The sequence below is a fragment of the Dermacentor andersoni genome, chromosome 1, assembly GCF_023375885.2.
Source record: "Dermacentor andersoni chromosome 1, qqDerAnde1_hic_scaffold, whole genome shotgun sequence".
Taxonomy (NCBI): Eukaryota; Metazoa; Arthropoda; class Arachnida; order Ixodida; family Ixodidae; genus Dermacentor; species Dermacentor andersoni.
The window spans coordinates 151,691,404-151,706,370 of NC_092814.1; the positions used below are offsets into that span (position 1 = coordinate 151,691,404).

The 14,967-nt window shown below is 44.4% G+C and overlaps 1 protein-coding gene across 1 annotated transcript in view; it reads right to left on the reverse strand.

The window, feature by feature from the left end:
- The window catches only part of CngB (Cyclic nucleotide-gated ion channel subunit B), a 70,815-nt gene that overhangs the window by 29,435 nt on the left and 26,413 nt on the right, over positions 1 to 14,967 (reverse strand). Inside the window, exons 3-4 of the mRNA XM_050194357.3 lie at positions 10,126 to 10,218; positions 7,468 to 7,702 (exon numbers count right to left, since the gene is read on the reverse strand). Of these exons, the coding sequence (XP_050050314.1) occupies positions 7,468 to 7,702; positions 10,126 to 10,218 (328 nt within the window). The remainder of the gene's footprint in view (positions 1 to 7,467; positions 7,703 to 10,125; positions 10,219 to 14,967) is intronic.

Consider the following 14,967-nt stretch of genomic DNA (forward strand, 5'->3'; position numbering starts at 1 on the left):
GACAACAAGTTCTGCTCTCAGAGTGTCATTCAGCCAGCCAGAACAAGTCAGCCACATGGAATTAGGCATTAAGCAATCCATAACAGTTAAAGTTCAGCTTGATGCATACTTCGGCACACTAACTCATGAGTACAATGGCTCATATTCGCTCCACACTGACTTCACAGACGTGGTGTAGAGAGTGAGTGAGTGACGAAGGGCGTGATTGGACGTCGGTATGAACGGGAATGAGTTCCGGTGATTGTATCGGTGAGTTTGATTGCAGGTGCGTATGATGAGGAATGAGTGCCGATTAACGTGAGTTTCACAGAAAGCCAGTGATAGTTTGACCAGACGTGACTATGAACGCGATTAAGTGCTGGTGAGTGTGATTGGAGTAAGAGCATGAATGGGTGCCAGTACGTGTGACTGCAATAGAGCATAAATGAGTGAAGTTATATTTGGCGCCGTATGTTTCTAAATAAAATACTGATTTTTATTACTTTTATCTTCCAGGCTTTCTGCGTCTGCCGCTTACATAGTGAGGCTGTGGACCTTATACATGTCGCGCTATACAATTCAGTCAACGTCCATATATTTTAATGAGATACATGACGACACGTAGCAGTCATGCTGTGACCTTAAAACCGATTGGTGGCTAGTGGACTTCCGTGATTAGAAAATACCAAACTAGGTCCGTATTCGCGAATAGTTCACGATCTAGGGCAGCTCGCAAGAACAGGTACCGCCCAGCGTAACTTACTATTCCCTTAACCACTAGAGCCAATTTCTTCTATATAATATTGACTCATAGGCGGACACTTTTCGTTTTCCCGGGGGGGGGGGGGGGGAGGCAACCAGCTTTCCTTAACCCCACACACATATATATATATATATATATATATATATATATATATACACAGTGAAGCAGACGCGCGTATGAAGCGGTTTATTGACGTTTCGGCCGGGGTCCGGCCTTCATCAGAATCGCAAGGAGAGGATTCCTTTCCAAGGATTCTGATGAAGGCCGGACCCCGGCCGAAACGTCAATAAACCGCTTCATACGCGCGTCTGCTTCACTGTGCATATTTACCCGGACCCAGAACTGCCTTTTTTCTGGTATATATATATATATATATATATATATATATATATATATATATATATATATATATATATATATATATATATATATATATATATATCTTGCACTTGAAGAAACTTCGTGTGACCTGGAAGAATTGTTCATTGAAGTGACGGCCTTTTATGAGAATCTACAAGACCTCATAGTAGGAAACAGTTCAATTTGACAGCCTGAGTGCTCTCCCACCACCAAGAATCTGCCGTCTCTCGGTGGTGTAATCTTCCTTCGTGAAATTGTCGTATACTTCGCCATCACTAATACTGCTTCGCCTTTCCGGCAAAACTGCAGCCTCGCTCTGTCTTCTTTTCTTATCCTGTGAGTCCGAGTATAAGCGCTGCCGCGCATGACTGCTGCTGATTCTGATTTCAAGTGAATCCGGCTTGGCCTCATTTCGGTTACTAAGTGAATTATGCAGTGTTCCCAAACTATCAAGCACCAAGACTTAAAGAAAGAGCAGTTGCGTTACTCCAAAAAAAGCCTAGTGTAGCACCCTCGTGTAGGGAAAAGGCAAAACCAATGCATTCAAGAAAGTAAATATAGTACTTCTAAATGAGCCGAATTGGCGACCGGGACGCCTGCACAAAAAACAAACTAAAAAAGATACATCAGATTTCAGTGTGCCCTTATTACCTATGAATTCTTAAGCGCCGTTGGACACCAGCTGCTGCATAGAGGACATGTTAGAATAGGTGTCTCCTTCTGCAGCTACGCAGTACTGAGTTCGCTTTATCACATCTTCAGTGGCTTTCTTGATGACCGGCGCTGGAATTCGACGGCAGACATCCGTTATCCTTGCGTTGACCTAATATGACGTCCCTCTTGATCATGTAAGCACGATCTTTCACATAACCTCAAAGAAAGAAATCGAGTGGAGAGAGTTCAGGTGGCCTGGACGACCAATTTCGCATTAAAAGTCGCATCCAGCCAGTTTCGTGCTCGGCTGCTGCTGTGTGCTGGTGCCCCACCTTGATGATACCACGGAAGTGGAAGACGTGATAGCGGGGCTTCACTGAGAAACTAATCCACCACTCCTTCCAGTATTTCATCCATCCAGTGCTGTCCGATTCAGTGTGTGATCGAAGAAGATGGGACCGATCATAGCACCGGCGTGAATTTAGAGAAACACATGGCGACTGGGACGAAACAAAAGGCAACTTTAAACATTTGCACTGACATTGTCAATTCGCTTTTGTGGCGATAGGTTCTGTGGCAAAAAAAAAAAAGAGAACCATCCGTGTACTTTATCTACGCTAAGACAACAGCTATCACAGCTTGTTTCCAACTAACGCCAAACGCCACGTGTTACTTCGGCCGAGGTGCGGCAGATAAAGCACCAGCTCGATCACGATGTTTTACAGCCAAGCTGTATATATGGCTAGTGGATTGGAAAGAGAAGCAAGACTGAGACACATATAAATCACGTGCATTTCACACACCGTTGATAAAAGACTCTACCGAAGGGGTCACTAAAGCTTACATGTTTTTTGCAGGGCCAAAAAAAGCACGCAAATCATATTGAAGTGAGGTGAACATACAGCAAAATATTCATTTTCTAGACATAAGATATCCATACCTTTAGAAATAATTGTTAATTCGCTACCTCCTTCTCTTTAAAAAATATAAGAAACTGTTACCTGTGCATATATATATAAATATATTGTGCATGCGCATAGTGTTTAGAGTGGAAATTTAAAACAATGTTGAAGTGAGAAAATTCGGACGAGGCAGCCGCCGCTGGAAGTTCTAATGCGCTTGTTCTCCTATTGTCAGGATTTGCAGAAATAAAGCGAACTATGAATTATAATCCGTGCACGTCAGCGCCAACAATGATGCAGTAAGCTATTAGCCACAATAAAATTTTAAGTGAAAAGGTCGAGGCAAGTCAAAAGAAACCTCAAATGATGTGGTTGACAAAACTCTGGCAATGACACGTTAGGTGGAGGGGAGGGAGGTATGCTACGGCTACCGGGGGGGGGGGGGGGGGCTCAGCCTCCTCCTCCCCCACCCCCCCGCGGAAAAGTCCCGAGGGGGATCGAGCCCCGGAGCTACCCCGTAGTCGGCGCCTATGTATTGACTAGTAGTTGTCTCGTTTGGCGTAACTCCTGGATGTAGCAAATTGGCTTAGGTGATACATTCTCCCCTTTTCGTTCTGTTCTTTTGGAGAAAAAATGCAGAGCAAGCTGCTAAATATACCATTTTACACTAGTTTTTAGTCCATAGTCTTTACATGTTCTGCGTTTAACTGCTTGCGATTAGCTTCGTGCTACACAGAAACATTCATGTAAAAGGACAATTGACTGCGCAAAACTTCTGAAAACGTACGCACCACGTCTTAATTTATTTATCGGTCTTTTCAATATACTTTTTTATACTTTCTATAATACTAGATTGCTGTTACCTATCGTTAAACAGTTGTCAAAGGAAAAAAAAAAGAAAACGGCTGTCAGAAACGGTTTTAAGAAACGATTTTATCGCTGTAGGGCTGACACTAAAAACCGAGCTCCTCGGTTCTCTTTACTCTTCGCGATTTTATCGCTTGTTATACCAACGTTCGAGCATATCTGCACTGATTCCGCATGCATCGGCGACGTAGCGGTTGGCAAGTAAAGTCGGCAATACGTAATGATTGTGTTTCTTAGACACAACGAGCAGCTATTGCCTGCCGTATACGGCCGTCCATGATCACAAACGCGTTAGAAACAGGATGATTTTACCTCCGTCACTCCGAATGTTTAGCGTATTCGGGTAGTTCATGCAAAGCTAACCTAGAGCGCAGGCGAAATGAAGCCACATTTAAAGGAAGCCCCAAAATACGGCGCTTCACAACCAAGAGCTACCGCCTCTACGAGGTCACACTGAAAGGATTATAAACGAAGACCTTTACAACCAATCCAGCGCTACACAAAATGCAGCCGGCTAAGTACCCCGAGTACAATTGTACCCGTTGTCAAACTCTAGAAAAAAAAACGGCCTATATATGTGTGCCCAATTCACGAACCAAGCCGAGCTGCTGTCCTAAGCCGAACCTAACGTATACTCGTACGTACACTCGAACGCATTCCTCTGCACCATGTTAAAGCTAAAACGCGAGAGCACATTGTAGACAAATTAAGTTTCAGTCATTCATTCATTCAACTTCTAGGGAGCATGCCACGTGGAACGGTCTGCATGAGCAGCTTTCCGCCGCTCAGCCTCATCTCACAGTCTATGGGTGTGTACATTTTTGGTAAGTCAGTGATAGTTCTAATCACATCATAATGTGATAAGACGTCCTTTCGAGACAGTAATACGTTGGAGGTGTCTATTAACGCAGTGTACTGCATCTCTTACACTCTGTGCTATGTATTGTACAAGCGTGCGTATAGTGGTAATGCTGCTTCCTCATACAGCCAGGCCGCCGAGGTAGCCCCGTGGCTGTGACGTTGCGCTGCTGATCTCAACGCTGCGGGTTCGATTGTGCCGGCCGCATTCCGTTAGAATGCAAGAAAGCTTGCGTACTTGGATTTAGGTGGACGTTGAAGAACCACAGATGGTAAAAATTAATCCGAAGAACCCCACTACGGCGTGTCTCGTAATCAGATCATGGTTTTGACACGTAAAACCCCAGAATTATCGCAGTAGAACACGTTGTGGGGCTAGTCGGTTCATAGCTTTCAAAAGATGAAGCGCCAACAGAGACAGCACACTAAGAAAGAACAAAGGCAGGACAAGGCGCTACTTGCAACTGTTTATTGAGGTCAAAAGTGGCTGAATATATAGCCATGGGGAGAGGGGTAAGAAAGAAAAGGGACCACTGATTATGTGAATGCGCAGGCGCGACAACACAGAAGATATATATGAAGGGAATCGCAAAATTAACCGAAATCTAAAACTTATCTAAAAACATGCTTTCATTTGTGCAAATATTCAGAGACGGGGCGCTGACACAGGCAGGGTGCTGACGCAGGACTCTTTTCTTAATAGATAGAGCGCTATCCAAGGTGTTTGACGGAGGCAAAGTGCTCAAAAGTTTTTAGGTATGTTAATGTTTTTTAAATTTTACTGACGAAACGATTTCCCATGACTTATTCACATATTGCGCAGGGCATTTTATCTAATTTTAAACAGCAAGGAAATGGTTTAGATTTTAGTTTTGAACTAGCCAAGAATAACAGCTAGCAGTTTTTAGATAGACATAACCCTTACTGACGAAGGTTCCTGATGAATGTACCGACACCGTGCCCGCAAGGAATTGTTGCCGTATGAGTCTACACACCCCAAGACCGTTAAGCGTGCAATTGCCACTATGTGCCTTGAATGCGCCCTGAAAAAATCGTGCTGTCATAAGGCACACGAAAGCGTTGACGAATAAATTTTGAAGTTGAAGAAGGCTGGCTTTCGTTGTTTGGTTTTGAGCGCAGTTTCGGAGGCGTTGTTGAAAAAGGTGAAAAAAAAGAAAGAAAAAGAAGCAGTGAAGGGCAAGCATTGGAAAAGAAAGCTAAACCATACCGTATTCTCACAAAGTGGCGCATAACAGTAAACACGTCGCAGTGAAATACAAAATTCCTATGGTTTTTCCGCGCCCCGAAACTTCCTACTTTGTGCCGCCTGATTGGATCTGATGACTCTAAGAAAGTAGAGTATTCTATTAAACATACAAACCCTTTTTTGAAGTGTGAAAAAGGGGTCGTACACAGCATACCGCTGAACTGAAGTGTGGCAAAGAGTATATCGGCCAAACTGGCCGATGTATTAATGAACGCCTGCGGGAGCACAAGCTTTCGCTGAAAAGTGGTTATGGCTCAAACTTGCCGCTTCATTGCAAGGCCCGCGGAAATGAGAATAAGCAAGTATGTGAAGCAAGGCTTCATGATATGACAATCATGTATATGACAATCAGGTACTGCGGCGTGTGAACTGTTGGAGGCCAACTAGATTAAGAAAAGACGGGACCTGTGTCAGCACCCCGTATTTGAATATTTACAAAAGTGAAAGCATGTTTTTCGATAAGTTTTAGATTTTGGTTGATTTTGTGATTCCTTTCATATACATATTCTGTGTTCTCGCGCGTGCGCATTCACATAATCAGTGCTCCCTATTTTTACTTCCCCCTCTCCCCATGGCTATATATTCCGCCACTTTTGACCTCAATAAACAGTTGCAAGTAGAGCCTTGTCCTGTGTTTGCTCTTTCTTAGTGTGCTGTCTCTGTTGGCGCTTCATCTTTTGAAACCCAGAATTATAAGTACTTTTTTTTTAATTCGGTGTCGACTTCCTATGCCTGCAAGTACGAACAAGTCAGTCAAAAGACAAGGGTCATATTTGAAGACGTGCACCAGCTAATCGCAGGACATGTTTGCGTGTAGTGAACACGAGCGACGCACACGTGCCCTCTGCGTGATTGCATGTGTGAGAGCGCGCACTCTTCCAGTCACAGCGCTCATAGGATGTAGACTAAGGCGCATACGGCACTCGTCTTTAGCCACCACAGCGTCCATTCAGCTCGTGTCTCCGCCGCCGTGCTGTTGGGGACACGAATGGCCTCGCGCGCATAGGCGTATAGACCGGGAAGCCCCGAAGTTGGCTAGCTATTGTGTTGGTTCATTGCGAAGCGTTATTCGTCTATTACCAGCCACTTTGCAGTAAATAGGTAGGTAGGTTCTCGTCTCTCCTCGTTTGGGTCTTCAGTAAAAAAGAAGTTACGTGCCCGATGGTAAGATTGAACCAGGGTTCCCCAGCAAAGCAACCCAATGCTATGCCCATTAGGCCACGGACGCATGCATGACACGTAAGATTACAAGCCTTACTACTGTCCTTCCATCGTGTAAGTTATCGCTTTCGCACTGTTGCCACGTGCGTCACATTGCATAGCAACAATTTGTTTATAAACGCGAGAGCCCGCCTGATTCCCCCATTTTTTTCGTTCATGGCAGTTTTCGCTTGGGGACGCTATGTGACCTTGCACCGTCTTCAGGATTGGCCCAGGTCGTAGCGGAACAGGTTTTCACGTTTCTTCGCGGTAGCACAATAAATACGTCGTCGTGCTGCCGCCTTGCCGTTGTCGTTGCGCGCGTTCGCGTCACATAGACACATAATTGCTCGCCCTACGCGGATACGTTGCGCCTCCTGGTAAAATTTTGCGTAATTCCAAGCAATGCTGGACGACCAGCTTCTCATTACATTGATGCAAGATGCTTCTCATAACATTGATTTCTACACTAGCTGTGTAGGATATGAATTCTTTTTTTCTTTTTTTGAGGCGCCAAGGTAGAAAGAAAAAGTGCAGCACCTCATAACTGCGCTCTTCCTTTCTGCCGCGATCAAGCAGGGCAAGCAGAGCGTTTCGAAAAAACGCATGTCGCTCACATGACGGCCGTATGAAAGGGCGTAAGGTCGGCGCCAATGCGTGTCTGGATGCGTCCGTCGGCGCCGCCGTCGCCGCCAGCCCTGCGGGACGCGGCCACGGCCGACGACGTCGACGGTGACGGCGTGCTGGACTTGGTCGAAGGCTTCTCCGGAGAACCTGCGGTCGTCGCTGCCGGCGCCGGCAAGCGCTGGTCGGCCGCCTCCACGCAGCAGCAGCGTTCGTCTCGCCTGCGAGCTGCGGGCGCCGCGCACTTGCTCAGACTTTGCTGCCGATTTCCGCGACTGCGCGTTCGTTCTCACTGCAAGCAACAGTTTCTTATATACAATGTTTAAAAGAATTTATAAGTCTTACCCAACAGTAGACGTCTGCTTGCTCGTCGACTCGCGTAGGACGCGAATGGCTCGCGTTCGCTCTCGTCATCGGCTATGTTACCGTCCATTGTGCCGAGTAGATAGTCGGTGTACGAACACAGTGCGTTGGTCACTGACAAGATACGTCACGTTCCCCAAGTTTCCGGCCTCCTGACACCTCAGTTAAAAAAAAAATTATCGCTTCCAAAAAAAAAAAACAAAGAAGATTGTTGTTCTATTGTCTGCCGCACATCTGGAACACTCCTCTCTGCAGTAGGTAAAAATCTCGCAGCAGACAATTATGACGGCGGAGTGTTCAAGCAGTACGATGGCGTAATTTTTAAGTTACTGCTCTGCCTCCTTATTTGGGTCACCTTGAAGCTGTAACCTTTACCACCTCCCAGACGAGCTATAGCGAGGAAAACAATTCGGTAAAAACTGCATGGTTATTTTTTTTTCCTTTTGTGAAGCCTAGCCCTCAATATCGGAAGCAATTAGTTTAGGTGCAAAGGCAGTGTTTCCGCCGCTTACGACGTTACGCCGAAAAGCGCCAGCACGTTGATGCACGCCCCAGGGCTAGTGATCCGTGAGGCAGACTGAAGTCGCACGATGTCTTTCCTAAGAATCTGAACGTTCAGGTGACAGCAAGTACAGGAAGTGGTTCATACTGGAGCTTCGATAAATGCACAGTCATCGGAAAACGGTAAGACACGCAGCTGACTCGGAGAGCGTGGCTGGACGCTGCGATAGCAAGTGCCAGGTCGCCGGTCTACGTGAACGAAACTGGTCGGCGAGACCCAGCCGCAGTGCACGAGGGGGTGACCGCGATGCAGGCGAGACTGCGCGACACGCGCGTCCAGCAGCTGTCCGCCCGCATGCCTGCTGCAGCCGGGGCGTTGCCGGGCGCGCGGCTCTTCAGGGCCCCGGCTCCACGGCCGCTGGTCGTGCAACATTGACAAGACCCGGCACAAAATGAGCGCTGCCCATGGCTGATGCATGAAGTGATGAGAGCGGACACGCTGCGATGCCTTGGGACAGCAGGACTGCGCACGCCTCTAACTATGCATTATTTTCTGTCTTTCGTTCACTGTGCATCACGTCCACTTTCTGATATTACGGTGGAAAACTGCGCCCCTCTGCTCCGTTTTCTTTGTGCGGCGAACTGAGCGCGGAAGAGGTCGTCGTTGCGCTCATGCAGTAAATTTGTTCGCCTTTACTGCTGCGCAGCATTTTTGTTTTTGGAGCCACCCGCAGTTTATTTTCAGCGTGCTAATTTCCGGTTGGCTGAATGGTTCGATAAGACTCGATGGAACGCCACCGCGTCGTAGATAACTGTAAGGCTGCTAAAATTCTACAACCACCGATTTCGCTTTCTATTGACCTTATCCGTACTTAAGCCTTAGGGTACGACAGCATGCGCCTATGACTACTTTGTTCGTTGGATAGTAAAGCAAAGCAAAACATGTTTTTCAGCCAAGATCGGACGAGGGTACACAGGGCAGGGCAATATGCAATGCCTCCAGTACTTGGAACATTTCCTATGACTCCTATGACAGATATGCATAACATATTCAGCAGACTGTTAGATACAATAGTTAGACTTAGTCTACATTACATACAACTCTCTGTTTGTTCGTTTGTTGTGAGTTGTCAGAGAAAGAGAAGCCACGATAACTGAATTATTTTGTGTCGCCAAGAAGCATATGACCACATACAGGTGACGGGCACATGACATGTAATATTGAATGCATCAAATATTAAAAACACACACACAAGGAGCACCTTCACCACTGCTGTAATTGAATTTGCAGTCATTTGAACAATACTTGTAGTGAAAGCCAGGTCTGTTATCCCTGTCGAAAACTGACTTGTAGATGTGTGCTATCCTTCCCTCCATCCCGATGTCAAACAACATCATTAAATTCCTGTTCCAAAGGTAAGGTACATTGATTTACCAACCACTAAATTTCTCTTCTCGCTTTCACTGCTGCAGGAGTCCAGAAGTGGTGCAGACACAACGCTGTTATTGCCGTTACAAGTAACATCCGGTTGTTGAACTTACAGGGTCCGTCGCTTTTAGGGCAAACACGTCCTTAGCATTTAAGAAATAGAATCAGCTAATATTTAGCCATAAAGTCCAGAAAACTTTTTTTTTTCATTTATCGACATGATGATTAGGTGTCGCATAAGGCAGATTTCCCTCGTGGAGTAGAAGAAATGTTGAAGTTATACCTGCTAAATACTAATGAGGAGCATTTCCCCCAAATGTGGACGACCCCGTGCACGGCAACGTGCACTGAAGCTGACCTTTTGTTGAAGCGTTGTCGTTCACTACTTGCACAGGGGGCCGTTCTTGTTGCGAAACGACATTCCGTGTAGCGGCTGGCACCTTGCAGGGCTCTGCGCATCGACACCGCGAAATCCTCGTGATTATCGGCGAGATGTGTCTTGACGCGTCTCCTCCTTATTTTCTCCGTATAATTCAGTGGCTCATAACGAGCAAACATAGCCAATGTTTCAAGCTACGGGTCACCTTGTTAAGGGGACCATGTTTTCAGGCCTCTTTAGCGCGAATTGAGAACGCATAAATTATGTGCTTATTCATATATGAGTATTTTACGCAGTTTCTATTAACAATGACGAATACTATTTACTCTTTTGTGAGTAAAATACCTCTCTTTTTCTGAGTAGGAGTAAGCTCGCGTAGAGACACATTTACACATTTGTCACGCTTGATTCACAACTAGTGCGAACGAGTGTAGTACAGGGAGAATCTCGGAGCACTTTCCTTTTATTTTGCTTTCAAAAATACAGCAGAATGAAACTCATTACGCAAGTTGGATCACTCATGACTACACTGTCACATGTGCAAGAGGTAATACGGAGGGGAAGTTTTTTGCTGCGCCTCTGTCGTTTTTCCGCGTCATATGTAAGCTCGGCCTGGTGCCATAGTCAATCTGACCACTAAAACAACCGCGGGTTGTTTCTTGCAATTTCGCACAAGTGCTTCTACTGTCAAATGCTGTGGTGATGACAGCCGAGATGCGTACGACTTCTCACGGCGTGAGTAAATAATAAGTATTACATGATGAACTACCTTGGATACATGTATACTACACGCCAACCAGTCTTCTAACCACACCAGCCTTGTAGAAGAATGAAATAAACTGAACTTGCCTTAGACTACGATACTCTTTAAGTTTGCAATACAAATGCAGGTGCAAAACTAAACAAAGAAAATGATGAATAACGCATTTTAGATAACTATATTTATTTATTTTATTTATTTACAATACTGCTACTCTCATTTGAGAGCGTGGCAGTTGGGCGATACCGTATACATGTATATGAGTACGCATTTAGGCAGAACAGTTAATTGAAAAAAGGAAGAAAAAAGAAAACAATTGCCCAAGGATGGTAATATAAGAAAGAAGCTGAGTTTAGAAAAAAAAATGCAAGTTTTCACATGACAGTTAATTCACATGATACTAGCAGTTAAGAACACGTAAGTAACTAGTTATACATGAAATAGGAGCGAACTGAAAGATAACACTTAACGCGTCAAGAAATTTTAAAGTTGTGTGAAGGGATGAATGAAAAAAAAAACTATCTAGGCAAGCAATCAGCAGGAAATGGCAGTTACAACAATTATCTTAGGACTAGAAGCAGTACAGTAATGAAAATTTATTTTGGGAAAACAGTGTACCATATGTCCACATAACGACAAACAAACAAAAATGGAAAAAGAAAAGTGGGAAGTCGAAAGCAACCCAATGCAAAATTTGTGACGATGACACGCGCGATGATAAATTGTTTTATTTACGCACTGCAGCTTCTACTTGTGAAGTAAATTCGGACAACGATTCGATGAAGGTTATAGCAGGATCAAGTCGGTTCCATTCAGCAATTGTAAGGGGGAAGAATGAATACTTAAACGTGTCATTGTTGCAGTTGTATTCTGTTAAAGTGTGCGCATGTCTGTTACGTGTTTTTCGAGCCTCAGAAAATGAAATGTACCTGGACACATCTATCTTATAGTTATTTTTTAGATGCTGAAACAAGAACTTCAGGCGAGCGTGTTTTGCCCTGGTAGATAGCGTTTGCAATCCAGACTGCGTTAGAAGATTAGTCGGTGAGTCAGTGCGTTTATATTTGTTGTGAATGAACCTAATAGCCTTTCTTTGTACTGCCTCTAATTTTGTTATGTTAACTGTTGTGTGAGGAAACCAGACTGTGTTTGCATATTCGAGAACCGGCCTAACGAACGTTGTGTAGGCCAGTAGCTTCGTTGATGTCGTAGAGAGCGCAAGGCTTCTTTTGAGGAAGAATAGTTTGCGTAATGCCCCTGCTGTGATATTCGAAATATGTTTATCCCACCTGAGGTCTAAGGTTAATGTAACTCCCAGGTATTTATGTTGTTCAACTTTAGTTAGTGGTATGCCGTTAATCTCATATGTAAAGTTAGATGGTCTTGTTTTCCTTGTTACGGTCATGACCACAGACTTTCTTACGTTAATTGACATCTGCCAATTAGAGCACCAAATAGCTAGAGTGTTGAGGGATGTATTAAGTGCGATGTTGTCGTTATAATTAGTGATTTCCGTATAAATAACGCAGTCGTCGGCGAACAGTTTTACATTACAACCAATGTTAGCTGCGATGTCATTAATATAGATTAGGAAGAGTAATGGCCCAAGAACTGAGCCTTGGGGAACTCCGGAAGTAACGGTGACAGTGTTAGATAGCATTTTTTCGTAGGTTACAAATTGTGAACGATTGGCTAGAAATTCTTTTACCCAGGCTGAAAGGAGCCCTTTCCCAACAACACTTTCAACTTTAGCGATTAATTTGTTATGGCATACACAATCAAATGCCTTAGATAGATCAAGTAAAATCATGTCAGTCTGGCCGCGGCGATTGATAGTATATGCAAGATCGTGGACTAGTTCTGTTAGTTGGGTTACTGTTGATAAACCACTGGGAAAACCATTTTGGTAGGGAGACAAGAAGCCAATGCTCTCTAGAAAAACCTTTATGTGCTTTAAGATTATGTGCACTAGAAGCTTACAGGATGTACTAGTTAATGAAATGGGTCTAAAATTTGAAATTTCTGCTGTGTCGTCTGATTTATGGATAGGTATTATCTTTGCAATTTTCAGTCGTTCGGTAGTTGTGAAGCCGTGAGTGATTTACGAAAAATTATGCCGAGGTATCTACTGCACCATTCCGCAAACCTTTTCAGAAAGTCATTAGGTATGTTGTCAGGACCGCTGCCTTTTTTAGGGTCAAGATTAAGCAGAATATTAAGTATGCCAGCTTCCGTAATGTCTAATTCGCCAATGCTTACACCCTGTCTCGTTAGAATGGGGGGAATAATGTTATTGTCTGTAGTAAATACTGATTGAAAGCAAATGTTATATGCGTTGGCTTTCGCAGTTTCTTCCTCTGGGCTTAAGTGGGACGCTTCTCTATCATTGGTGCGAAAGTGCCTCCAGAAACTTCCGGGATTATTAGTAAGAAAGCTCGGTAACGTTACATTAAAATAATATTCTTTTCCTCGTATGGCTGCAAGCTTGAATTCCGCGATGGCATTAGGAAGTTTCGTCACCCTGGATTCGTCTCCTCCTTTAATTTTTATTGTTCTACGCAATCTTTTCAGACGGCGCTTTGCCTGATTTACTTCTCGGGTTATCCAGGGATTATTTTTTGGCGGCCGCTTGGTTTTAGTAGGCACGTAGTTCGTGACGCAGTAGAGGACGATAGATTTGAACATAAGCCAAAGGGAATTTACGTCAACAGAGGCATTGGAACCCATTTGGGAAAAAGGCTGGAACTCGTGGTCAAGGTATGTTAGTATGCTATTGTCATCAGCGTTTTGGAAGTCGGTTACTATGGACACAGGAAAGTGGGTAGTAATACCAACGAGTGGTAACACGCATACTGGTACGTCATGATCTGATATGCCCCGAATTACGTCAGTTCGTACATTGTTAATATTGAAATGATGGCTGATAAATATTAGGTCAAGAATGCTTTGAGTAGTTCCCACCGAACGCGTTGGACGGGAAACGACCTGATGAATATTGAAGGTTAACATGAGACCAAATAGTGCATCCGAGGCTGCTGACGAGTAGTGCATGTCATTCCAATTAATGTCAGAAAGATTAAAATCACCCATAAGGGCGATGCGTGAACCATGGGCGTGACGTTGCATGTAGTCGTGAATGGCGCTGATACACTCGTCACCCGATTTCGGGCACCGATAAACACACCCTAAAACAACGTTTCTACCTTCGCAAAGCAATTTACAAAATACCGCCTCAGCGTCTTTTACCTCAGGCAGAACGGAAAAAGCAAAACATTTTTTTATTAATAACGCCACTCCACCACCACGTGTGGGACGGTCTTTTCGGATAACGGAATAATTTGGCGGCGCGAACTCTTGATCAAGAATGTCGGACGTGAGCCTCGTTTCTGTTATAGCTGCTACATCAGGCTCATAATCAATTAACAAGTTTTCAAGTGCCTGAGGTTTGTTGACGACGCTTCTAGCATTTACAGTGAAAAGTGTTAGATCGCTGATTTTGCGCCTCGGCGAGTTACAACTCCGCTTTTGTCTTTTCCGGTGATGTTCGCTGCTTTGCCAGAACGGCGACTTTCTGACCCTCTTTCTGAATCGTTTTTTTCAAGCGGCACTTTGTCATCCTGCTCGTTGCTCCAAACATACGGGCGATTGTTAATGTATAGTTTGTCGAAGACAAGCGAAACCTTTTCATTCTTTTGCCGGTTTACCTTCGCGCTGTTCCAAAGTTTTCTTCTGATATCCCGCACGCGTTTGGAAAGTCTTCTGCAATAGAGAGTTGAGTGTCTTTAAGTTTGTACCCCCTTTTCAGTATTGTATACTTATCTCTTGAATCTAGTAATTTGAAGATTACAGGCCGAATCTTGTTAAGTTCTGCTCTCCCTATCCTATGTACGCGTTCGATGGCTACTGCTTTTAATTCCAGAGGGCCTTCAATAACGTCTTTATTCATTGTGCGTTCCAGTGTCAAGGGTGTCTCTCCAGTGGCTTCTGGTAGTCCGTATATTATCAAATTAGAGCGTCTGCTATGATTCTCTAGATCATCGATTTTATTTTGCAGTGATATT